The 25,439-nt window shown below is 67.3% G+C and overlaps 2 protein-coding genes across 2 annotated transcripts; one reads left to right on the top strand and one right to left on the bottom strand.

The window, feature by feature from the left end:
* Window positions 1–849: 849 nt before the first annotated feature.
* Window positions 850–23,129, bottom strand: ACIN1 (apoptotic chromatin condensation inducer 1). The gene is made up of 18 exons (XM_065422902.1): window positions 22,605–23,129; window positions 19,416–19,481; window positions 18,193–18,358; window positions 16,928–17,022; window positions 14,667–16,184; window positions 12,299–12,463; window positions 12,026–12,111; window positions 9,796–9,937; window positions 6,396–6,441; window positions 5,943–6,079; window positions 5,207–5,359; window positions 4,952–5,096; window positions 4,364–4,509; window positions 3,929–4,036; window positions 3,739–3,846; window positions 3,128–3,428; window positions 2,354–2,454; window positions 850–1,122 (listed from the first exon to the last, which is right to left on the bottom strand). The coding sequence occupies exons 1-18, from the start codon at window positions 23,127–23,129 to the stop codon at window positions 850–852; spliced, it is 4,281 nt and encodes a 1,426-aa protein (XP_065278974.1).
* A 607-nt stretch (window positions 23,130–23,736) lies between these two features.
* C12H14orf119 (chromosome 12 C14orf119 homolog) lies at window positions 23,737–24,091 on the top strand. The gene is given in 2 exon segments (XM_065422882.1): window positions 23,737–23,814; window positions 23,816–24,091. Coding segments are annotated over 2 exon segments (354 nt in total).
* The last annotated feature ends 1,348 nt before the right edge of the window (window positions 24,092–25,439 follow it).

Raw genomic sequence — 25,439 nt, 5'->3', positions numbered from 1 at the left:
AGATTTTTTCCCCAGGGGGCAGAGAGTCATTTCTCATTCAACGGGAACGTTTGTATCATTTTTGCACCTGGGGAAGTGTTTGAAAAGGGGGCGGGCAAAGAAATGGCTAATCCCATTTCTGGAAAAGTTAAGGGTCGGGTCCCTCGTTTCTCTCGGGGTTTTAAACCCTGCAAAGCTGCAGAATGGGTCCCTCACCTGTCCTGTTGCTTTGGGGCCGTTGCAAACCTCTCAGGGCGTTTCCCACTTGCGTTTAGAGGGTTTTTATTACAAAGAATACCACTGGGAAAAGGGCCTTTCCCCTTAACAACTGTGGCCTGGTTAACGAGCGACGTCACCCGGAGACACTTTCAACTCTGCCAACGTTCCCCCCCTTTCCCCAGCTGAGAATTGCCGGGGTGCGGGTATGAATTTGGGGGGGCAGGAGCAAAGCCACTCGCTTCTTCCGGCTGGTCCTGGTAGAAGCCCCACAGCAGAACGGGGCCAGGGCGCTGGGCAGATTTTGTGGGGGGCTGGCTGTACCTTGGGGGTGACCCCACAGTGCCGCCCAGGGGCCCCGATCCTGGCGCTCGGCCTCCCAAGAATCACACACACCCCTCGCGTATGAAACTAACTCCGGCTTTTATTCCTCTCGATTCCCAGCGACAGCAGAATAAAAAACATTTGTCCCAAAATAAAATACAAATTAACGGGGTTCAGGGGGATCTACCCCGGGGGGGCAGTAGGGGGAGAGGGGATCTGCCCGGGGGGGGGCAGAATCATCCAACTCAATAACCCAGCAGCCCCCGGCAGAGCCCGGGGTGGCCCCATGGGGGGCTGGGCCCACCTCCCACACAGCTGCCCAACAGGGGCTCAGCGGCGCCCCCCGCGGTCCCTCACCGGGGTGCTGCGGCTCCGGCTCCGGCTCCGCCTCTTGGCCTCGCGGCGCTCCCGGCCCCCCCGCTCGGTGCTGCCGGCCCCCCCTGGGGCGCCCCCAGCCCCCCGCTCCCGGCTGTGCTCGCGTCGCTTGTCCCGCTCAGCCTGGCGGCTCCGTTCCCGCTGGCGCAATTCCTCCTCCTCCAGCTCCTTGCGGCGCCGCTCCCGCTCCCGCGCCCGGGCTGCCCGCTCCGCCTGCTTCTGTACGAACTGCGAGAGACGGGGTGAGTGCCGGGCCAGGGAGCCGCCCGCTCCGCTCCCCAGCCCCTGGGGAGCCGCCCGCTCCGCTCCCCCTCGTCCCCCAGGCCGCCCGCTCCCGCTCCTGCGCCCGGGCTGACCGCTCCCGCTCCCGGGCTGCCCGCTCCGCCTGCTTCTGCACGAACTGCGAGAGACGGGGTGAGTGCTGGGCCAGGGAGCCGCCCGCTCCCCAGCCCCCGGGGAGCCGCCCGCTCCGCTCCCCCTCGTCCCCCAGGCCACCCGCTCAGCTCCCCAGCCCCCGGGGAGCCCCCCGCTCCACTCCCCCTCATCCCCCAGGCCGCCCGCTCCCCCCCCGCTCCCCCTCATCCCCCAGGCCGCCCGCTCCCCCTCATCCCCCAGGCCGCCCGCTCCCCCTCATCCCCCAGGCCGCCCGCTCCCCAGCCCCCGGGGAGCCGCCCGCTCCGCTCCCCCTCGTCCCCCAGGCCGCCCGCTCCTGCACAAACTGCAAGAGACGGGGGGAGTGCTGGGCTGGGAGCCCCCGATCCCCAGCCCCCGGGGAGCCCCCCACTCCGCTCCCCCTCATCCCCCAGGCCGCCCGCTCCCTCTCCCCAGCCCCCAGGGAGCCCCCCGCTCCACTCCCGCTCATCCCCCAGGCCGCCCGCTCCCCCTCGTCCCCCAGGCCGCCCGCTCCTGCACAAACTGCAAGAGACGGGGGGAGTGCTGGGCTGGGAGCCCCCGATCCCCAGCCCCCGGGGAGCCCCCCACTCCGCTCCCCCTCATCCCCCAGGCCGCCCGCTCCCTCTCCCCAGCCCCCAGGGAGCCCCCCGCTCCACTCCCGCTCATCCCCCAGGCCGCCCGCTCCCCCTCATCCCCCAGGCCCCCCGCTCCGTTCCCCCTCATCCCCCAGGCCACCCGTTCCCCAGCCGCCGGGGAGCCCCTCGCTCCGCTTCCCCTCGTCCCCCAGGCCGCCCGCTCCTGCACAAACTGCAAGAGACGGGGGGAGTGCTGGGCTGGGAGCCCCTGATCCCCAGCCCCCGGGGAGCCCCCCACTCCGCTCCCCCTCATCCCCCAGGCCGCCTGCTCCTCCACGAGACGGGGTGAGTGCTGGGCTGGGAGCCCCCAATCCCTCCCGAGTCCCCAGCCAGCCCCGCCCCAGAGCCCCCCAGTGAAATACCTCCCTGCCCCATGGCACCAGGTTCCGCACTGACAGGGGCAGGGAGTCGGGCGCCCCCCCCGCGCTCACCTGGGTGTCGGTCAAAGGCAGCCAGTAGATGCAGGGGGCGGCCTTGGTCTTGCGGAAGAGATCGTCCAGCAGCTTGGCGGGGGGCTCCTCTGGGGCCTTCTCTGGGGGGGGGGAGGGTGTCAGGAGGTCAGTGTGGGGCTTGTCAGGGTCATGCCCCCAGCCAGCCCTCCACATCCCCAGCCCCCACCCCCGCAGCCCAACCAAGCCCCCGCCCCAGCCAACCCGCCACATCCCCAGCCCCCACCCCCGCAGCCCAGCCAAACCCAGGCCCCGCCCCAGCCAGCCCTCCACATCCCCAGCCCAGGCCCCGCCCCAGCCAGCCCTCCACATCCCCAGCCCCCACCCCCGCAGCCCAGCCCAGCCCAGGCCCCGCCCCAGCCAGCCCTCCACATCCCCAGCCCCCACCCCCGCAGCCCAGCCCAGCCCAGGCCCCGCCCCAGCCAGCCCTCCACATCCCCAGCCCCCAACCCCACAGCCCAGGCCCCGCCCCAGCCAGCCCAGGTCCCGCCCCAGCCAGCCCTCCACATCCCCAGCCCCCACCCCCGCAGCCCAGCCCAGGCCCCGCCCCAGCCAGCCCTCCACATCCCCAGCCCAGGCCCCGCCCCAGCCAGCCCTCCACATCCCCAGCCCCCACCCCACAGCCCAGGCCCCGCCCCAGCGAGCCCTCCACATCCCCAGACTCCACCCCCACAGCCCAGCCCAGGCCCCGCCCCAGCGAGCCCTCCACATCCCCAGCCCCCACCCCACAGCCCAGCCCAGGCCCCGCCCCAGTACCTTTCTTCTCGCCCTTCTTCTCCTTGGCCTTGGGTGGCTCCTTGCGGCGGCGCTCGCGGGAACGGGAGCGGGGCCCCTCGCGCACCTTGTCACGGTCCCACTCGCGCTCGGCCCGCGTGCGCTCCCGCCGCTCCATCTCCCGCTCCCGCTCCGCCCACTGCTCCCGCGCCGCCCGCTCCGGCTCCCGCGAGCGCTCCCGGGGGGCTGAGCGCCGGCCCCCGCGCCCACCGGCCGGCCCGGCCCCCGGGGCCGCCGCTGCCTCCACCGCCCGCTCCGGCAGCAGCCCCCGGTGGAAGTCCAGCTGAGGGGAGAGAGGGGGTCAGAGGTTGCCCCTGCTCCTCCCCCAAACTGCCCGCCCCAGCCCCTGCTCCCCCCCCCCCCAACTCAGGCTCTGCTCCCCTCCAAAATCCCCCCAACCCTGCCCCAATATCCTCAGTGCCCTGACTCTCCCTGATCGCCCCCAAACTCCCACCAGCCCCCCCAACGACCTCCCACAAACTAGCCTTGAGCCCCCAAACTCCTCCCCCTGACAGAGCCCAACAGAGTAATCCAGCTGGGGGGAAGGGATCGGAGCAGGCGTAGTGCCCCCAAGCCCTGCCGGCGGCTGGTACCTCGTCCTGCTCGGCGAAGTCGGCGGATAGGAACTTGGGGTTGGACTGGGGCCATTTCACCCCGTGCAGGGCGTTGCGGGTCAGCACCGCCTCCTCCACCGTGGAGTACTGCGGGGGAGAGAGAGAGAGCTGGAGCAGGGGCGGTGGGGCCGGACCCCCGGCGGGCGGGGGGACGGGCGGGGACACTCACTGTGACGTAGCAGTGCGATTTGATCTTGTCGATCCAGAAGGCTTCTTCCACCAGTGTCCCCGTCCGGCCCAGCAGCTCCTTCAACTGGCCCAGCGTGAAGGGCCGCACCTGCGGGAGAGGGGTGGGCTGAGCGGGGGAACGCGCCAGGCAGAGCAGGGCTCCCACCTCTCCGGAGCAGCGGGAACCCGGGCCAGCAACCCCGCCCGTTCACGCCACAACTGGCAACAGACCAGGCAGGGGCCGGGAGACCCAGGCCCGGCTGGGCTCGGGGCCGGGCGCCGACTGAGCAGGGTGCGGGAGACCCAGGCCCGGCTGGGCTCGGGGCCGGGCGCCGACTGAGCAGGGTGCGGGAGACCCAGGCCCGGCTGGGCTCGGGGCCGGGCGCCGACTGAGCAGGGTGCGGGAGACCCAGGCCTGGCCCCAGCCTCCACTCACCAGGTTGCAGATGTGCACAATGGGGCTTGGCTTTGCGCGGGGGGGTGACGGGAGCTGGGCCGTGCGCACGGGGTCATCGATGGTGATGGAGACGCCCGAGCGCTGCTGGCTGATGGAGCGGCGCGTCAGGGTGTCGCTGAGTGTCACTGCGGGGGACAGAGAGGGGTCAGACAGCCATGGCGGGGCCCCTGACTCCCCCAGCCCCTCAAATGCCTCCCTGAACCCTGATCCACCCCCCCCCCCCGCTCACTCCCATGGTCTCTGCTTCCCCCCACTGATTCCTGTGACCCCCCCCAGCCCACAGGCTGCCCCCCCAGTCCAGGCACCCATGTTCTCCCAGCCCGGCCTTGCCTCACACTCCAGGAACCCCCAGCCCCCCACACTGCCCGGAGCCTAGCCTGGCCTTGCCCCCCAGCCCATCCTGGCCTCGACCCCAATTCCAGGCCCCCGCAGCCCCATAACCCATGCCCCTCCTGCCCCACACACTGCCCCCCCACCTAGCCACCACCACTCCCCCAGGTCAGTCTGGCCTTGCCCCCCACTCCAGGCCCCCCTGCCCCACATGCTGCCCCCCACCCCAGTCCTGACCTTTCTTGACTTCGTGCTCCACAGGTGGGGGCAACGGCAACTCTGCTGTGACCTGGGGGGCCTCAGGCTGCTCTTCCTCAGGCTCCTTCTCCTCCTCCTCTTCCTCCTCGCCCTGCCCGTTCTCCTGCCCCTCGGCTGGCACCACCTGCCGCAGGAGAGAGAACATGTGGGGAATGGGACCCTGGCGACTCGGCAGAGGGGAATGGGACCCCGGTGTCTGGGACGGCAGTGCAGGGCTCTCTGGCTCCCCCGTACCTGCGTGACGGTCCGGCAGATCTTGAGTCCCTTCTCGTGGGCTGGTGGCTCCCCATGGCGCTCCCCCTCATCCTCCGAGATGCGGGAGTCGTCGGCGTGCAGATCCACCACTGCCTCCTGCCCCGCCACCGGCTTCATCTCGGGTATCAGGCTCTGCGGGCACCAGGAGAGCAATGGGACCCAGGCGTCCGGGGACACCACCTAGGGCCCACTGCACCAACCCCCCAGTGGGGAGAGCGGGCGAGGGATCCAGGCATGCAGGGACGGCGTGTGCCCCCCATGGGCAGAGGCTGGCAGAGGGAAAGGGACCCTGGTGTCTGGGGCAGGGCCCCCAGCGGGGAGAGCGGGCGAGGGATCCAGGCACGCAGGGACGGCGTGTGCCCCCCATGGGCAGAGGGAAAGGGACCCTGGTGTCCGGGGCAGGGCCCCCAGCGGGGAGAGCGGGCGAGGGATCCAGGCACGCAGGGACGGCGTGTGCCCCCCATAGGCAGAGGGAAAGGGACCCTGGTGTCCGGGGCAGGGCCCCCAGCGGGGAGAGCGGGCGAGGGATCCAGGCACGCAGGGACGGCATGTGCCCCCCATGGGCAGAGGCTGGCAGAGGGAAAGGGACCCTGGTGTCCGGGGCAGGGCCCCCAGCGGGGAGAGCGGGCGAGGGATCCAGGCATGCAGGGAGGGCGTGTGCCCTCCATGGGCAGAGGGAAAGGGACCCTGGTGTCCAGGGCAGGGCCCCCTGTACCTTAAGCGACTCGGTGGTGATGCTGATGGACGGCTTCTTCTGGGTGGCAGCCGTGCTGGACCCCCAGCGCCGCTTGCGCCCCCCCGACTGGCCGCCCTCCGTGTCACTGTTCCCCGCCGCTGCCCCCTTGGCCGCTGCTGCAACCCAACAGCCAATCAGAGCACAGCATGGGGCCACTGCCCCACCCCTGGTCCACAACTAACTGACAGCCAATCAGAGCACAGGCTGGAGACCCCCAGAAGGGCCACCCCTTATTCCCCTCTCCCCACACACAACCCTACAGCCAATCAGAGCATGGGGCAGGGACCCAGTGCCCCGCCCCGCCCCATGGCCACTCCCACTGCCCCACGAGCCCATGGGGCCTATGGAATCAGGGGTCCTAGGAGCCCGTCCAGCTCGGGGGGGAGAGGGGGGGGGAAGAGAAGCTGGGGCCCGGTCTCGGGGGTCACTTACACACAACGGAGATCTTCCTCTTGAAGGCCTTGTGCTGCGCCACGGCCTGCGGAGAGAGGGGAGGAGGGAACGAGACGGAGGAGGGGAGAGAGCCCCACATAGGGGGAGGGGCCTGTCAGCACGTCTCCGTGGGGCAGCGGCCCCCAGACCCGCTGGGGTGGGGGCACAAGCGGCTCAGATGGGGCCAAGGGGCTGGGAGCTGGGGGGGTTCTCAGACAGTCCAGGAATAACGGGGCACCCTCCCCCCCAGCAACAGGGAGAGCTGAGTCCTGGGAAAGGGGGTCTACCCCACTGCCAGCCCCACACACTGCCCCCCATGACCCTGATCCCCCTCACTGTCCCCCACCAGCCCCACACTGCCCCCTATGACCCCGATCCCCCCACGACCGTGATCCTCCTCACTGCCCTCTGCCAACCCCACACACTGCCCCCCCATGACCCCTATTCCCCTCACTGCCCCCCGCCAACCCCACACACTGCCTCCCATGACCCCAATTCCCCCATTACCCCCTGCCAACCCCACACACTGCCCCCCATGACCCTGACCCCTTTCAGTGCCCCCGCCAACCCCACACACTGCCCACCCATGACCCCGTCACTGCCCCCCCATGACCCCTATTCCCCTCACTGCCTCCTACCAGCCCCACACTGCTCCCCATGACCCCGATCCCCTCACTGCCCGTCGCCAACCCACACACTGCCCCCCACGACCGACCCCCTCACTGCTCCCTATGACCCTATTCCCCTCACTGCCCCCCACCAACCCCACACTGCCCCCCCATGACCCCAATTCCCCCCACTACCCCCTGCCAACCCCACTGCCGCCCATGACCCTGACCCCCTCACTTCCCCCCGCCAACCCCACACACTGCCCCCCCATGACCCTGACCCCCTCACTGCCCACCTATGACCCCTATTCCCCCCACTGCCCCCACCAACCCCACACACTGCCCCCCATGACCCTGATCCCCCTCACTGTCCCCCGCCAGCCCCACACACTGCCTCCCATTACCCCGATCCCTCACGTTGCCCCCCGCCAGCCCCCCACAAGCTGCTGGCCCCACCCTGCTCTCTGTGAGCCCCGTGACCCAACTCTGCCCCCCCCCGACCTCCAGGCCCCACGCTGCCCCCCTGGATTTATTCCTGGAAAGCTCAAACCCCAAAGAGGGAGCTGGGGACCCTGCTGCCCCACAGATCCATTAACCCCTTGCAGGCTGGGCCCCCCCCCCAAAACTCCAGAGTTTAACCAAAAACCTCCTTTGTCTTTAAAGAACAGAAGGAAACCAAAGAGACAAGAAGAAATAAAGGTGCTGCCAGAGGCGCCAGGTACCATCTCACACCTGGGGCGTCCTTCGTCGGCCAATCGCACCGCAGTGCCCAGGGTAGCTAGGCAACGGCCGGTCCAATCGCAATGCGCCCTCCCAGGTTTGGAGGGGCGGGGCGGGGCGGCAAGAGACAAGGTGGTGGTGGCGGAGGAACCTAGTGCTGGCTGGCGTCCCGGAGGAGAGAGGGCAAAGATGGGAGCCGTCCGCCGGCGGGGGGCTGGGTGGAGAGTCCCAGAGAGCGGGCACCCTGGGCTGGAGGTCCTTGGAACAAGTCCTGAGAGCAGCGGAGACCCCCGGGGTGGAGGAGACACCCAGGGGCTGGAGGTCCTTGGAGCGAGTCCCAAGAGCAGCGGAACCTGCGGGGCCCAGACATCCTGAGAGCAATGGAGACTCCCAGGGGGGAGGAGAAGCCCAGGAGCTGGAGATCCTGGCATGGTCTGAGAGCAACGGAGACTCCAGAGCTGGAGGAGAGGCCTGGGGGCCGGAGGTCCTGGTATGGTCTGAGAGCAAAGGAGACCCCAGGGGCTGGAGATCCTTGGAATGACTCGTGAGAGTTGCAGGGACCCCCAGGAGATGAAGGTCTTCAGAGCTCATCCCTTGAGCAGCTGAGTTCTGCCCCAGGGGCCAGAGGGCCTTGGAGCGAGTCCCATGAGCACCAGAGACCCTGGGGGCCGGAGGTCCTTGGAGTGAGTCCCATGAGCACCAGAGACCCTGGGGGCCGGAGGTCCTTGGAGCGAGTCCCACGAGCACCAGAGACCCTGGGGGCCGGAGGTCCTTGGAGCGAGTCCCACGAGCACCAGAGACCCTGGGGGCCGGAGGTCCTTGGAGCGAGTCCCACGAGCACCAGAGACCCTGGGGGCCGGAGGTCCTTGGAGCGAGTCCCAGGAGCACCAGAGACCCTGGGGGCCGGAGGTCCTTGGAGCGAGTCCCAGGAGCAGCAGAGACTCTGGGGGCCGGAGGTCCTTGGAGCGAGTCCCAGGAGCAGCAGAGACCCCAGGGGGGCGGAGGAGACCCCCGGGGGCTGGAGGTCCTTGGAGCGAGTCCCATGAGCAGCAGAGACCCTGGGGGGGGGGCGGAGACCCCCGGGGGCTGGATGTCCTTGGAGCAAGTCCCAGGAGCAGCAGAGGCTCCTGGCAGCGCAGACCCTTGGGGGGCGCAGGTCAGTAACAGTGGGGTTTGCAGTGAATCCACCAGCCTGGAGACCCCCGGGGCTATCAGTGACCTTGGGGGCCTGGAGATGACCCCCAGGTCCTTGGACAGTCCCATCAGCCTGGAGACCCCAGGGGCCAAGGTCCATGAGCAGCAGATGCCCTGGCCCCACATGCAGACGACATCCCAGCAGAGCTGCACAGGAACAGTGTCTCCAGGGGCTCCACGCAGCTGGGGGCTTGGACCGCCCGGACGCCGGGGTTCATGCTCCCCTCCCCCCGCCCGCTCTCTGTCTCTCTCTCCGCATCTCTCTGGCACGTGCGCCCGCTGGGCCGGATGCTCTTTAAAAACGTGGATCAGAACAGAGGAGTCCAGAGGAGAAGGTCAACAGGGGACTGGGGGGGCCGCGGGGGGTCCTGCCCGTCCCCGGAGACGGCTCTGGGAGAGGGGGTGCCCCCAGCCGGGGTGGGGGGAGCACCGAGAATCAGGGCGGAGCTCGGGAGAGATGGACCTCATGACAAGGCGACATTCTGCAGAACCAACCCCCTCTCCCCCCCTGCAGTCCCAGGCCCTGCGTCCCCAAACTACAGCTAACGGGGGGCCAGGGGGAGGCTTGGCTGGCTCTGGCGGGGGTTCCCGAAACCCTCCCGTGGCTGGGGGTGCCCAGGAGAGCACCCCCAAATTGGCTGGCAGCGCATGCGGGCTTATCCCAGCCCCCCGTCTCCTCCACTGTGAGCAGCTCTGGAAGTGGGGGAGACCCCCCCCAAATGCCTTGGAAGGGGGGCAGACCCCTCCCCCACCCTGGTTTTGCCAGCAAAGTCCTCCCCATTGGCGCCCCCCAACCCATGCCCTGCCCATGCTGGCCGAGCTACCCCCCCCGGGAACCCCACCTGCCCACCACGCCACGGGGCACCCCGCCATGCTACCTCTTTCCTCTCCTCGTCCTCGGGCCCCCCGTCGGGGCGCTCGTCGGGGCCGGGGGGCTGAGCGGGGGGGCCGGCCGGGGGACTAGCGCCGGCCTGGTGGGGCTCCAACTCCATAGGCACCTCCTCCTTCTCCTCCTGGCTACTGGGAGGAAATGGGGGGTTACTGGGGGGTGGGTGCCCTACATCCCTTCCCCCCCAATGCTCTCCGCACCCCAGAGCCTCTTCACCCCCGCCCCCCAGAGCCCCAGCCCCTTCCTCCCAGTGCTCTCCGCACCCCAGAGCCCCAGCCCCTTCCCCCCCAGTGCTCTCCGCCCCCCAGAGCCCCAGCCCCTTCCCCCCCAGGGCTCTCCGCCCCCCAGAGCCCCAGCCCCTTCCCCCCCAGGGCTCTCCGCCCCCCAGAGCCCCAGCCCCTTCCCCCCCAGGGCTCTCCGCCCCCCAGAGCCCCAGCCCCTTCCCCCCCAGTCCTCTCCGCCCCCCAGAGCCCCAGCCCCTTCCCCCCCAGTCCTCTCCGCCCCCCAGAACCCCAGCCCCTTCCCCCCAGTGCTCTCCGCCCCCCAGACCCCAGCCCCTTCCCCCCCAGTGCTCTCCGCCCCCCAGAGCCCCAGCCCCTTCCCCCCCAGTGCTCTCCGCCCCCCAGACCCCAGCCCCTTCCCCCCCAGTGCTCTCCGCCCCCCAGAGCCCCAGCCCCTTCCCCCCAGTGCTCTCCGCCCCCCAGAGCCCCAGCCCCTTCCCCCCCAGTGCTCTCCGCCCCCCAGAGCCCCAGCCCCTTCCCCCCCAGTGCTCTCCGCCCCCCAGAGCCCCAGCCCCTTCCCCCCCAGTGCTCTCCGCCCCCCAGAGCCCCAGCCCCTTCCCCCCCAGTGCTCTCCGCCCCCCAGAGCCCCAGCCCCTTCCCCCCCAGTGCTCTCCGCCCCCCAGAGCCCCAGCCCCTTCCCCCCCAGTGCTCTCCGCCCCCCAGACCCCAGCCCCTTCCCCCCCAGGGCTCTCCGCCCCCCAGAGCCCCAGCCCCTTCCCCCCCAGTCCTCTCCGCACCCCAGAGCCTCTTCACCCCCGCCCCCCCACACCCCCAGCCCGTTCCCCTCCTGCACCCCTCACCCCAGCCCCCCACACCCCCAGAGAGCCCCCCAAAGCACAGCCTGGTAACACCCTCCCCCACATCGCCCAGCTCCCCCGAGCGCCCTGCGCAGCGGGGCGGGGGCAGGAATGAATGGGGGGGGGAGGGGCACGCGCCGGGCCGGAAGCCGGCAATGAATGGGGAGCGCGGGGGGGCCGGGGAATGACTGGGGGGGGCCGGGCCGGGGGGGGCGGGTCTCACCCGCGGGGCCGGGGGCCCGGCATGGCGGCGGCGGCGGCGGCGGCGATGGCGGCTCAGGGCTGCGGACCGGGCCGGGGCAGCGGCGGGCGGCGAGCGGGCGGGGCGGCCATTTTACCGCTACCCAGCAGCCCCCGCGCGGGGGCGGGGCCGCCGCAGCCCCCCGGAGCCCCCCCCGGCTCACAGCCCCGCCCCCGCCGCAGCCCCCTCACTCACAGCCCCGCCCCCACAGACCCCCCCCGGCTCACAGCCCCGCCCCCACAGACCCCCCCCGGCTCACAGCCCCGCCCCCGCCGCAGCCCCCCCCCGGCTCACAGCCCCGCCCCCGCCGCAGCCCCCCCCCCGGCTCACAGCCCCGCCCCCGCCGCAGCCCCCTCACTCACAGCCCCGCCCCCGCCGCAGCCCCCTCACTCACAGCCCCGCCCCCACAGACCCCCCCCGGCTCACAGCCCCGCCCCCCGGAGCCCCCCCCGGCTCACAGCCCCGCCCCCGCCGCAGCCCCCCCCCCGGCTCACAGCCCCGCCCCCGCCGCAGCCTCCTCACTCACAGCCCCGCCCCCACAGACCGCACTCCCAGGTGTCCGAGCCTGCCCCTCCCCCGATATCCCATCCCAACCCCCCCAGGCTCAGGGACCCAGGTGTCCGAGCCTGCCCCTCCCCCGATATCCCGTCCCAACCCCCCCAGGCTCAGGGACCCAGGTGTCCGAGCCTGCCCCTCCCCCGATATCCCGTCCCAACCCCCCCAGGCTCAGGGACCCAGGTGTCCGAGCCTGCCCCTCCCCCGATATCCCGTCCCAACCCCCCCAGGCTCAGGGACCCAGGTGTCCGAGCCTGCCCCTCCCCCGATATCCCGTCCCAACCCCCCCAGGCTCAGGGACCCAGGTGTCCGAGCCTGCCCCTCTCCCAGCCTCTGGACACTTACCTCGTACGCTGCCTCTGCTCTGCCTGGCGCGGCGGGTCCCCCGTGGGCACTGCCCTGGCTGGGCCCCCCGGGGTCTCTGAGCCGCCCTGTGGGGAGAGGCAGAGGAGGGGCCTGTGTTAGAGGGGACCTATTCCCGCCCCCCAGCCTGTCCCCCATCTGGCCCTGGGGCCGAATAGGGGCCAGCGCCCCCTGGAGAGGAAAAGCCCCATGCCCCATTTCCCCCCATAGGTCACGGCCCGGTACCCCATTCCACGCCCCGTGCCCCTCTCATACCTGCTGCGACAACGGGCTGTGCCGGTGCCCGTGGCTGGGGCGTCTCTGGGGGGCCAGTCTGCCCTCTGCCATGGGACTCTCCGGCGCCTCCTGCTGTCCTGCTGGGGAGGGCTCTTTGGTGCATGGGGAGCTGGGGCCGGCCTGTGAGGTGTCAGGGCTGCGCGACTGGGGCGTCCAGATAAACAGACAGAGCTTTAGTGAGGCATCGACCCCAGCTGCCCCCTGCCCCCAGGTGAGATCTGGAACGGGGGGAGGAGACCTAGAGCCAGATCTAGAGTATGGACCTGATGGGGAGCAGGAGTCTGGCTCCTTGGTCAGGATCTAGAACTGCCAGCTGGATCTGGAACCAGGGTGTAGGGTTTGGAGAGGGATGGGGTCTGAACAGAATTGGGAGCAGGTGGGGGGGTCCTCAGGGTCTAGAACATCACAAGCCCTGGAACCTAAGAACTGGATCCCTCTTGCCCAGCACCCTGCGTCTGACTGGCCAGAAAAGGGCAATCATCAAGCGAACCACCCAGCTCCTAGCAGCCCGAGCTTTGGGGCCACCCGGCGCAGGGGGCTGCGTCCCTAACCAGCTTGGCTAATAGCCATCACTGGACCCGGCCTCCAGGAACGTGACTCATTGTGTGTCAAACCCTCTTCTACTTCTGGCCTCAGCCCATCCCCTGACAGTGAGTTCCACAGGTTAACGGAAATCCTGCCTGCTGGAAACCTGCTGCGTGAGTCCCCCGGTTCTGGTGCCCCCGTCACTGTCTCCGCCCCAGCCAGGAGTTTACAGCCCTGCCGTGGCCCCGCGGTCGCCCCTTCTCCCCGCTGAGCAGGCCCAGGCTTTGCCACCTCTCCCACAGCCTGGGTCTGGCCTTTCTCCCAGTGCCTAGAGCTCTTGGAGCCGGGGGGCGGCTCTGCGTGCGGCAGGCCAGGGGTGGGCACTGGGCGCCAGGGCTCGGACAGGGGCAGGGTGAGATTGCCTGTCTCGGTCTCTCTCCTAACGCACCGGGAGCTTTCCCGAGGGTGGCCGCACGGCGAGCGGCTGTTTGCCGGGACCGAGCCGCGGCTCCGAGATCTCTTGCATGGGCCCGGCGCTGCGCGGGCAGAGCCAGGATTGGGGTTCCCAGGTTGCGCCACCTGACCCAGGAGAGCCCTTCCCCCTGCCCCCACTCACTGGGCTACGAGCCCTTGGGGAGGGAGCTTGGCCCAGGCTCGCCGCCCCTCCCCGCACATGGATCCAGGGGCTGCCCCTTGGGATCGTCAGAGCCTGGCGAGACAGATTTCCCTTCCTGCAGCCCGTGGGGCCCAGCTCGGCGGCCGAGGCCAGTTCCCTAGCACAGAGCCCTGGGCCTGGGGCATTACGCCGGGTTTTCATCACTGTGCGCCATGTCCTCAACCCCGTCACCCCCAGAGAGCGGCTGGGAAGGGAGGTGGGAATCGACCCGTGGCCGGGCAGCGAGGAGCGATGCCAAGAGCGCGTCTCTGCCATGGCCTTGGGTTCCCTTCGTGCCAGACTCCCTGCTTCCGACGGGCTTCCAGCCACTCCTGCTGTGACACCGGGGCTCTCTTGAAAGCTGCTCCTGTGGCCCTGCCGGGGGTCAGCTCCTCTCTGAGTCCCGTTTGGCCTGTCCCCGCCTCCTCCCCTGACTATTTGTAATTTGGGGGAATATCTGCAATTTGAGCCTCCCTGACTCTCCCTGCAGTTTGCAGGCATTTCACCCTGGTCCTCTGAATTTCTGGGTCACCAGCAGCCTCACTTGGTATCGATCCCTTTCTGAATGTAGATACTACTGGGGGGGCGCCCCCCCGCGATGTTCAATTTCTCTGTTATGGTCACTAATAGCCAGCGCCAGAGGCAGGATCTGCATGGATTCTGGAACAGAGGCCTGGAGAGGCAGGTGCCCCTGCAGGGTCTGGGGCTTGGCTAGAATCTAGAATGCCCACCTGCACCTGAAGCGAGCCCAGCACCCCAGGAAGGGGAGCAGGAATGGGGCCCAGAACTAGATTATGGAGGGACGGGGCACCTTTTGGGTCTATAAGAGGTGGTTGCAACCTAGAACACCAAGAGTGGGTCTGGAACAGGCCTAGCCCTCCAGAACATGGCTCTGGCGTAGGGTCGGGTTCTAGACCGCACCGGGAGCAGGAGCTGGCGGGGGGATCTAGAACACCAAGAGTGGGTCTGGAACAGGCCTAGCCCTCCAGAACATGGCTCTGGCGTAGGGTCGGGTTCTAGATCGCACCGGGAGCAGGAGCTGGTGGGGAGGGGGATCTAGAACACCAAGAGTGGGTCTGGAACAGGCCTAGCCCTCCAGAACATGCCTCTAGCATAGGGTGGGGTTCTAGATCACACAGGGAGCAGGGCAGGTGGCTTGGGGCTCACCTTTCTGCTGCTGCTGCTGCTGGAGCGCGAGGCCTGGCGCTTCCTGGTGGGCGACTCGGAGCGGCTGGAGCGGGATCCGGAGGAAGTGGAGTCTGAGTCGGAGTCTGAGTCGGACCCGCCCCTCCGCCGGCGCTGGGGGGGAGGGGAAGGTGATGCTGGGTGGGTCCCCGGCGGCCTTTTATGACTGGGGGGGTCCTCCTTGGTCAGCAGCGGGGGAGGGGGCTCATCCTCCCCAGGGGGGGCCATCGGTGCCTCCCCTTCCGATAGCTGGGGAGGGGCTGGGGAGCTGGCGATGACAGACGGCCCCCCTTCCTGTGAGATCTCAGGGGGCTCCTCTGCCTCCTCCTGGGGGGCCCCCTTGTCTTCCTGGAGCCCAGCCGCTCTCTTCTTCTCCAGAGAATCCTCCAGAGGGGGAGCCGTTGGGCTGGGCTGCCCCTTCTCCTGGTGGGCCGGCGGGCGGGGCTCCCCCTTTGCCTGGGGGGCTGGCAGGCTGGGCTCCCCCTTCTCATGGGGGGCTGGTGGGCTGAGCTCCCCCTTTGCCTGGTGGGCCGGCGGGCTGGCCTCCCCCTTTGCCTGGGGGGCTGGCGGGCTGGCCTCCCCCTTCTCGTGGGGGGCTGGCAGGCTGGGCTCCCCCTTTGCCTGGGGGGCTGTTGGGCTGGACTTCCCCTTCTTGTGGGGGGCTGGCAGGCTGGGCTCCCCCTTCTCGTGAGGGGCCGTCGGGCTGGACTCCCCCTTCTTGTGGGGGGCTGGCAGGCTGGGCTCCCCCTTCTCGTGGGGCGCTGGCAGACTGGGCTCCTCCTTTTTCTGGGGGGCCATTGGGCTGGGCTCTCCCTTTTCCTGGGTGTCTGGCAGGCTGGGCTCCACCTTCTCCTGGGGGGCCGGTGGACTGGGCTCCCCCTTCTCCTGGGGAGCCGGTGGACTGGGCTTCCCCTTCTCCTGGGGGGCTGGAGTCACAGCTGTCCCACTTCCCTGGGGTTCCGAGGGCCTGGTCACCCCCCTTTCCTGGGGCTCCGGAGCTCTGGGCCCCTCTGTCTCCTGGGGTGCCAGGGCCTGGGCTGACCCCCTTCCTTGGGGCCCTGGTGATCTGGGGACCCCCATTCCCTGGGCCTCAGGCCCCCCAACTTCTTGGGGTGCCAGAGATCTGGCCCCCCCCACTTCCTGGGGTGCTGGGGATCTGGGCACTCCTGTCTGTTGGGGTGCTGGGGCCATGAGCCCCACCTTCTCCTGCCGGGACCCCCTGATTTCCTGGGGTGAGCTGCTCGCCTGAGGGCCTGGGGCCCAGGCTTCCCCCATCCTCCGGGAAGCCTCCTTCCCCTCCGGAGCCTTTGCTTCCTCCTCCTCTTCGTCCTCCTCGTCTTCGTCCTCCTCGTCTTCGTCCTCCTCCTCTTCCTCCTCCTCGTCGTCTTCCTCCTCCAGCTTCAGGGTGGGCCGTGACACGCTCCTCCGGCCCCTAGGGGGCGCCTCCCGCTCCTCCGGCCCCACGGCCTGGGTGCCCTCCGGGGGCTTGGCGGCTCTGGCCTGGGAGAGAAGGGGAGCAGCTGAGAGAGGGCGCTCCTTGCTGCCCCCCTGCAGCTCAGCGCCCCCTGTCCCTCCCCACCAGCACTGCGCCCCCTGTTCCCCTCCAGCCCGGCGCCCCCTGTCCTCTCCCCGCTCCTCGCAGCCCAGCGCCCCCTGGTGAGCCCCCGCCCGGCTCCCTGCAGCCCAGCGCCCCCTAATGAGCCCCTGCTCCCTGGCGCCCCCTGGTGAGCCCCCGCTTCCTGCAGCCCGGCCCCCTGGTGAGCCCCCGCCCCGCTCCCCGCAGTACAGCGCCCCCTGGTGAGCCCCCGCCCCCGCTCCCTGCAGTACGGCGCCCCCTGCTGCACCTGCCTGGCTCCCCACAGCACAGCCCCCTCTGCCGACCCCTGACCCCGCTCCCTGCAGCACAGCGCCCCCTGGTGAGCCCCCGCCCGGCTCCCTGCAGCCCAGCGCCCCCTAATGAGCCCCTGCTCCCTGCAGCCCGGCGCCCCCTGGTGAGCCCCCGCTTCCTGCAGCCCGGCCCCCTGGTGAGCCCCCGCCCCGCTTCCCGCAGTACAGCGCCCCCTGGTGAGCCCCCGCCCCGCTCCCTGCAGTACGGCGCCCCCTGCTGCACCTGCCTGGCTCCCCACAGCACAGCCCCCTCTGCCGACCCCTGACCCCGCTCCCTGCAGCACAGCGCCCCCTGGTGAGCCCCTGCGCTGCTCCCTGCAGCCCGGCGCCCCCTAGCGCTATGCTGCAGCACTGACCTGCCTGACCCGGGTGGAGCGGCGCTCCTGCCTCCTAGTTCCCTCCTCGTCGGAGTCGTTTCTCTCTCGGGAGATGGGGTAGCTCTTTCCGGAGGCTGGGAAGTGACAGGGAACCATCAGCTCGAGGGGCTGGGCCTGGAGTCCAGGCTGCATCCTGTTCTAGACGTTTGCACCACCCCCTGATCCGGAACCTCTCCCTTCTGGATACCCAGGCCAGGCCCAGCCTGTTGAATCTAGATCCCGCTAGGGAACGTCTAGATGTGTGTCTGTTCTACAGGCCATGCGAAGCTTGGACAGAACCCACCACCCTGTGATCTAGAACCTCGCTCCACCTGAGCCAGAACTCACTTGTTCTAGACCCAGCACCTTCCTTCTCCATTCTTGCTGCCTCGCCGGTTTTCTAGCTCCTCATGCAGTGAGGTTTCTTCAACTGCAGTGGTCTGACCCCCCAACCAGATCTCGCATCCAGATAGCAAAGGATCATGGGACCCAGTGTTCACTTCAAAACTATCTGAGTGGCGTGGATCTAGAGTGGTCTAGGTTCTAGACTGATATCCTGGTCTCTCAAAACTCTTATCTGGAGCAGACAGCATTCTAGATCTCTGCTGAATATGGTGTCAAAGAGTGCACGAGGGGTCTAGACCCAAGCAATATTCTAGGTGTCTCAGTCTAGACCCCCTGGTTCTAAAATGCTTGGTTATTGTGGCGAAGAGAGCTCATGAACAGAGACAATGACACACCCCTGGGGAGAGCACGGTTCTAGATCACCTCAGATTTCTGGGTCCCACACACCCTTCTGGAGCGAATCCCAGACTGGGGCTGCATGTTGTAGACCAGTCCAAGTGCTATGTTTTCTAGCTTTCAGTCCGCTCGTTCCAGAATCCCACTCCAGAACACCAACTCCAGAGCATGCTGTTCTAGATCCCAGAGTTCTAGAGTCCAGTCAACCACCTGCTCCAGATGCAGAGGGCAAAGCTCGCTCCAGCCACAGAAAGGGGAATGGATGCAGGTAGTACTGGGCAGACCCTGAGATGCAAACCTGGCAGCAGCCCTGCCATTGGCTGACACCCTCCTCTGCAGTCAGCCAATCAAAGGCACCCATTTCCACCTCACCCGGTGGCCTGGGTTCTGAAGCCTCATGCCCATTGGCTGAATGCTGAGGGGAATCAAAGCCAATCAGATGTGCCCGGTGCCCCCACACAGGCTGAGAAGAACCAGGGTGCCTGGGCACAGACACTAGGGACTGGGTCCCACCCCACACTCACCCTCCAGTTCGGCTGCCTCCCGCGCCTCCCTCTGCAGCCGCTGCTGCAGCAGCTCGTGCTGCTTCTCCAGGTATTGCTTGATGAAGCTGTTCTGGCTCATCTCCTCGCCGATCTGCAGGGAGATGAGAGGGTGAGGGGGCAGGATGCCTGGGTTCCATCCCTTGCTCTGCAGGGGGAGGGGGGATGGTGGTTAGAGTGGGGGTGGGGCTGGAAGCCAGGACTCCTGGGTTCCGTCCCTGGCTCTGGGGGGAAGAGGGGGCTAGTGGTTAGAGCGGGGGGGGGGGGGGGGGGGCTAGGAGTCAGGACTCCTGGGCTCTCTCCCAGCTCTGGGAAGGCAGTGGGCACTAGTGGTTGGGACAGGGGGGCTAAGAGCCAGGACTCCTGGGCTCTCTCCCGGCTCTGGGAAGGCAGTGGGCACTAGTGGTTAGGGTGGTGGGGCTGGGAGCCAGGACTCCTGGGTTCTCTCTCCTGGCTCTGGGAAGGCAGTGGGCGCTAGTGGTTAGGGCGGGGGGGGGGGGGCAGGGAGCCAGGACTCCTGGGCTCTCTCCCGGCTCTGGGAAGGCAGTGGGCTCCAGTGGTTAGGGCGGGGGGGCTGGGAGCCAGGACTCCTGGGTTGTCTGTCCTGGCTCTGGGAAGGCAGTGGGCTCCAATGGTTAGGGGCGGGGGGGCTGGGAGCCAGGACTCCTGGGCTCTCCCCTGGCTCTGGGAAGGCAGTGGGCTCCAGTGGTTAGGGCGGGGGGGGCTGGGAGCCAGGACTCCTGGGTTCTCTGTCCCGGCTCTGGGAAGGCAGTGGGCTCCAGTGGTTAGGGCTGGGAGCCAGGACTCCTGGGTTCTCTGTCCCGGCTCTGGGAAGGCAGTGGGCTCCAGTGGCTAGGGCGGGGGGGCTGGGAGCCAGGACTCCTGGGTTCTCTCCCCGGCTCTGGGAAGGCAGTGGGCTCCAATGGTTAGTGGGGGGGGGCTGGGAGCCAGGACTCCTGGGCTCTCTCCTGGCTCTGGGAAGGCAGTGGGCTCCAATGGTTAGTGCGGGGGGGCTGGGAGCCAGGACTCCTGGGCTCTCTCCCGGCTCTGGGAAGGCAGTGGGCTCCAGTGGTTAGAGGGAGGGCTAGAAGAGGGAACACTGTGGGCTGGCGGTGGCTGGGGCAATGGAAGAGCCCTTGTGCTCCCTGCACCTGTGCTCAGACACCCCCCCCCCCCCCCCGCCGGTACTCGTGACGGGGTCTCACCTGGGAGTTGGGCTGGAAGGTGGCGTGCAGGGTTGAGTGCTTCTGGAGGTTCTCGAGCATCAGGGCCTGGGACGGAGAGACAACGAGCTCAGAGACGGATCCCTGCTGCCGAAGGGGCCCCGAGCACTGGCCCCCCAGCCCAGCCTCCACTCCCCAGCTCCTCCAAGCCCTCCTGTCCCGACCCTACAGACAGGGCCTGCCCCCGCCCAGCTGAGCCCGACCCTCACACGCATGACCCCACCCAACCATCCAAGTGCTCTCCTTTAACCCATCCACAGCCTAACTCCCTCAATGGACCGCCACGGCCCGACCGAACACCCTCTCCCCACCCTTCATCCGTGACTTGACCCAACCCAGCTACGCCCGCCCTGACAACCACCTTCCCACCCAATGTCCAGTCGCAGCCCCTCCAACCCAGCAGTCATCCCAGCAAGCCTACATTCAAGGCCTGACTCAACCCTACCCATGCAATGTCTACTCTGTAACCCACCGCACAACCCGAGACCCCCAGTCGACTCTCTGAACACGACACCCATGGCTGAGCAACTCAGCGTTTGCCATCCAACCCACGTGACCCTCCACCAGCCACAGACCTAGCTGTATAGCCCTGAAAATCCACCATCGCACAGACTCTGAACAGCCTCTGCTACGTTCCCGGACCTTCCCAGTACATCCGCCACCCAAACCAACTCCACCGTGAGACAACACCTGTCAGCTATGCTCAACCCGCCAACATCCCCATCCATCGCACTCAACAGCCACCTTTCAACTCACCCATCCAGCTTCATCCCATCTCAATCCATCTGCCGCCCCGTCCACACCTGCCAAATGATTAACCCAACAGAACAACGCAAGAGTGGCCATCCAACCCCACCCAGGTCAGCACTGTTATAGACTGGATTCAAAGCCCATTATTATCAATGAGATGAAAAACTGTCCTTCGTTGAGGCTTAGCACAAATAACAGTAGGAGTCTCCAAGGCACACCCAAGGCCACTCATGAATACAAACAACTCAGACACAAAGGTTCTCACCGAGTACTGTTTTCGGGATAAGGGTACGTGTGGGTCAGAGTGTGAAAATACTAGACTCAGCACAAGCGAGAGACAAAAACATGGACACAGAGAGAAAGCCAAGCAGGCAGATTGGAAGCACAGTAACGTGGCCTGAAGAAAAAACTAAAAGCAAAAGCTTTTTGGGCACAGAACTGGCTGGAAGGCAAGCCCAGGACAGCAAGCAAAGGAATCATCTGCTGGCGTTGGATTCCTCCTGCATTCAGAGAAAGGAGATTATGTATGTTCTTTGTAAGCAAACAAAACTGCAGTAGACAAAACACCAGATTCCATTGCCAATTTCTACTCCCAGCTGGAAAAACCCCAGGGCACTGGACTATTCACTCGACCCAAATGAGGTGGATATACGTAACCTAATGTTCTGAACACAACCACCACCCAATCCAGTTCCACAGCACAACTCAACTACAACCCAGCCCAATGTCGGCGGCCAAACTAAACCACCACCGCCACCGAATCCAATGCAACCGCCCAACTCAACTAGAACCCAGCCCAACACAGGCTGCCTAACTAAACCACCAAGGCCCAATCCAGTTCCACTGCACAACTCAACTAGAACCCAGCCCAACATTGGCTGTCCAACACAACCACCACTGCCCAATCCAATTCCACTGCCCAACTCAACTACAGAACAAACCAACATTGGATGCCCAACTAAACCACCACTGCCCAATCCAATTCCACTGCACAACTCAACTACAAACCAGCCCAACCTAACCACCATCGCCCAATCCAATTCCACTGCTCAACTCAACTAGAACACAGCCCAACATTGGCTGTCCAACACAACCACCACTGCCCAATCCAATTCCACTGCCCAACTCAACTAGAACACAGCCCAACATTGGCTGTCCAACACAACCACCACTGCCCAATCCAATTCCACTGCCCAACTCAACTAGAACACAGCCCAACATTGGCTGTCCAACACAACCACTACTGCCCAATCCAATTCCACTGCCCAACTCAACTACAGAACAAACCAACATTGGATGCCCAACTAAACCACCACTGCCCAATCCAATTCCACTGCACAACTCAACTACAACCCAGCCCAACGTCAGCTGTCCAACACAACCACCACCGCCCAATCCAATTCCACCGCCCAACTCAACTACAGAACAAACCAATATTGGATGCCCAACTCAACCACCACTGCCCAATCCAATTCACTACACAGCGCAACTAAAACCCAACCCAATGTTGGCTGCCCAACTCAACCACTGCCACCCAGTCGAATTCCTTTGCAAATTCAACTACAACTGAAGCAAACCACCGCCACCCAATTTAATTCTACTTTGTAACTCAACAACCTAATCCAGTGTAGATTGTCGAACTCAACATCTGCCATACAACCCACTCCCTCCATACAACTCGGCAACTCAACCCAATGTTGACTGTCCAACACAACAGCTGCCATCCAACCTATTCCACCATATATCTCAGACACAACTCAACTCAACATCGATCATCCAATACAATACAATCCAGTGCTAGCACAACATTCACTCTCCAACCAAACTGACTGTGTCCCTGAACCACAACTCCACCAACCACGAACTGTCCAACAGAACATCCACACGAAGCCCTGCCCCCCACATTGTTGAAAGAGTGGGATTTCCCCAAACCTCAACCACCCTGAATTTGTGGTAGCAAGAGGATCCCCCCAAGCCTCAACCCCTCATTTGTGGTACCTATGGGATCTCCCCAAACCCCGCTCCACATTGGAGTCAGCAGTAAGATCTCCCCAACCCCCTGCCCCTCCGTTGGTGGGGGAAGTGGGATCTCCCCAAGCCCTGCTGCTGGCGGCAGTGGGATCTCCCCAAGCCCCGCCCCCCGTTGGTGAGGGCAGTGGGATCTCCCCAAGCCCCGCCCCCCCGTTGGTGGGGGCAGTGGGATCTCCCCAAGCCCCGCCCCCCACTGCTGGCGGCAGTAGGCTCTACCCCGGGCCTCCCCCCACCCTTGTGCCCCCCGGGCTCCCCCTTTCCCCGCCCCCCGTCCGTGCGAGGGTGGGATCCCCGCGCATGCGTACTGGCTCCCCCCCCGGGGCCCCGGGCCCTGTGCCGGGCGGGGAGCGGGGGTCCCGCCGCGCATGCGCGCAGCGCCCCGCGCCTCACCCCGCGGAGCCGCTTGATGAGCGCGCTCTTCTGGCCGCTCTTGGCCAGGCCGCGCTGCTGCAGGGCCGCCTTCAGGTCGGCGACCCGCAGCGCCTGCAGCGGCCTCCCGTCCAGAGTCACCTCCTCCCCGTCCGCCATCTTGTGTGGCGCCGCTGCCGGCCTCCTCCCTCGCCCGGCCCGGGCCCGCTCGGCAACTTCCGGCCGCGCTTCGGCTCTTTCCGGAGACGCTCGGCCGGCTCCGGGCCGCCCCGCGCGCGACCTCGGCTCTTTCCGGCGCCACTCGGCGGCCTTCGCCCACCGGGAAGTCCCCGCCTCGGCTCTTCGGGTCTTTCCGGACTCGCTTCGGTCCGCGCCGGCGCCATCGCGCACCCGGAAGTGGGCTTCGGGACTTTCCGTCATTCCTCGGGAGCTTCCGGGTTGCGGCTCGGGACCTGGAAGTGAGGTCCAGAAGGGCTCGGGTGCGTCCGTCCTTACTCGGAAAACATCGAGCACGTCCGGCACCGACTCGATTCCGTCACTGCGCATGCGCCGGACGGCGGCCGTTCGGACGCGCTCGGTTATTTCCGCCGCCAGCCGAAGGTGCGTCCGTGCGCTCGGGCCGCTCCGGAACTGCTCGTGTACTTCCGCCCGAAACTCGCGGGCGGGGCCACGGTGAAAACGAGGCTGGGCCGGGGGCTGCGCGTGGAGACGCCTGACGATCGCGGAACGGACCCAGGTGAGGACTGAGCTCTCCCCCGGCCGGGCTCTGTCCCCCTCCCTGCCCCAGGAGGCGGGGCTAACAGCATAGGGACGGGGCTATCCCGGGGGCGGGCCTGTGTCCGGGGGCGGGGATGTGTCCAGGGGCGGAGCTAACAGCACAGGGGCGGGGCTGTACCCAGGAGGGCGGAGCTAACAGCACAGGGGCGGGCCTGTTCCCAGGGGGCGGCGCTAACAGAACAGGGGCGGGGCTGTACCCAGGGGGCGGAGCTAACAGCACAGGGGCGGGGCTGTGCCCAGGACGGGGGGCTATCCCCAGGGGATGGGGCTAACCATGGGGGCGGGGCTAATTGCACTGGGGCAGGGCTGTGCCCAGGGTGGGGGCTATCCCCAGGGGGTGGGGCTCTGACCCCGGCGCTGACCCCTCTCTCCCCAGATGGCGGAGCGCCCCCTGCCGGCGCGTGGGGTGGCCCAGGAGATGCGCTGCGTCCTGCACTGGTTCTCGGGCTGGGCGCCCCCCCCAGCGCCAGCGCTTCCTGCGGGACCTGCTGGCCAAGGCTGTGCCCGGCAAGCTGCGCCCCCTGCTGGAGGAGCTGGAGGGGCTGAGCCTCTCCGGGGCACCCGCACCGCCCCCCTCCCTCTTCCAGTGCCAGCTGCGCCTCTGGGACCAGTGGTTCCGGGGCTGGAGCGAGCCGGAGCGCAACCACTTCCTGGCCCGGCTGGAGCAGGTCGACCCGGACTTCGCCGCCCACTTCTACTGCCAGCTGGCGGCCACCGCCGGGCAGGAATAGATGGCTGGGGGCTGCCCCCCGGCACCGCGCCAGGGACCCCCTTCCCAGTCTGCGCTGGGGGGTGAAAACCCCCCACATCTGCTCACCAGCCTCCATTCTGCGGAAGCGGTTTACGTAGGACCTCCCGTAAGGTGGCCTGTTTACAGAGCACCTGCAAAACGTCACCAGCAGGGGGCTTTGTGACAACCCCTCCCCCAGTGTGGCTGGATGAGCCTCGATTTCATTGGGGACTTCTGTTTATGTGGGTCCTACAGTAAGTCGGCCTGTTGACGTAGGACCGAGGAGAAGAAGTTGGCAGCTGTGGGAAAGGCGTCTCTCAGGATGCACATCGCTGTCCTCAGGTGACAATAAGTGAGTCTGTTTCTGTAGGGCCTACACATCATTGCATCAGCCAGCCAGGTGCCCAGCGGGCGACCCGCTCCGTGCCAGCCTCCAGGCCAGTCACCACGGTGGCATCTGTTGATATAGGCCCTACAATGCTTTCCGCGCCCCATCCGCAGCGTGAGCTACACCAGTGGCCGTTTCTTCATGGGGACTCGTTTACGTAGGACCTACAGGCCTGTCCTGAGTGCCTGGAGCAGCCAGTGGAGGCCCGGGAAGGAGGACCGGGGGGGTCACCGAGTTGTTTATAAACAGTGAATGGGTCCAAAAGCACCAACACAGCACCCCATGTGGTCTGTTCACAGCGCTGCCATGGGTGGGGGCTGGGAGGCAGGACTCCTGGCAGGGGGGTTGGAAGCCAGGACTCCTGGGTTCTCTCCCAGGCTCTGGGAGGGGAGTGGGGTCTGGTGGTTAGAGCAGGGGGGCTTGGAGCCAGGACTCCTGGGTTCTCTCCCGGCTGTGGGAGGGGAGCACAGAGGGTGAGGGTTTCCATGGTTGGGGTGGGGGTGCAGAGGGGGTGGGGGAGGGGAGGTGCAGAGTCAGGGTGGGAGGGGGGAAGGGGGAAGCGGCGTAGAGGGGGGTGCACAGGGTGGGGGAGGGGAGGTGCAGAGTTGGGGTGGGAGGGGGGAAAGGGGGAAGCGGCGTAAAGGGGGGCGCACAAGGCGAGGGAGGGGAGCACAGAGGGTGAGGGTTTCCATGGTTGGGGTGGGGGTGCAGAGGGGGTGGGGGAGGGGAGGTGCAGAGTCAGGGTGGGAGGGGGGAAGGGGGAAGCGGCGTAGAGGGGGGTGCACAGGGTGGGGGAGGGGAGGTGCAGAGTTGGGGTGGGAGGGGGGAAAGGGGGAAGCGGCGTAAAGGGGGACGCACAAGGCGAGGGAGAGGAGCACAGAGGGTGAGGGTTTCCCTCGTTGGGGTGGGGGTGCAGAGGGGGTGGAGGGGGAGGTGCAGAATCGGGGGGGAAGGGGGAAGC

This window comes from Emys orbicularis (genome assembly GCF_028017835.1).
Source record: "Emys orbicularis isolate rEmyOrb1 chromosome 12 unlocalized genomic scaffold, rEmyOrb1.hap1 SUPER_12_unloc_1, whole genome shotgun sequence".
Lineage (NCBI taxonomy): Eukaryota > Metazoa > Chordata > Testudines > Emydidae > Emys > Emys orbicularis.
Note: the sequence above shows the minus strand (reverse complement) of the source record. Positions and strands in the feature narration are given on the sequence as shown.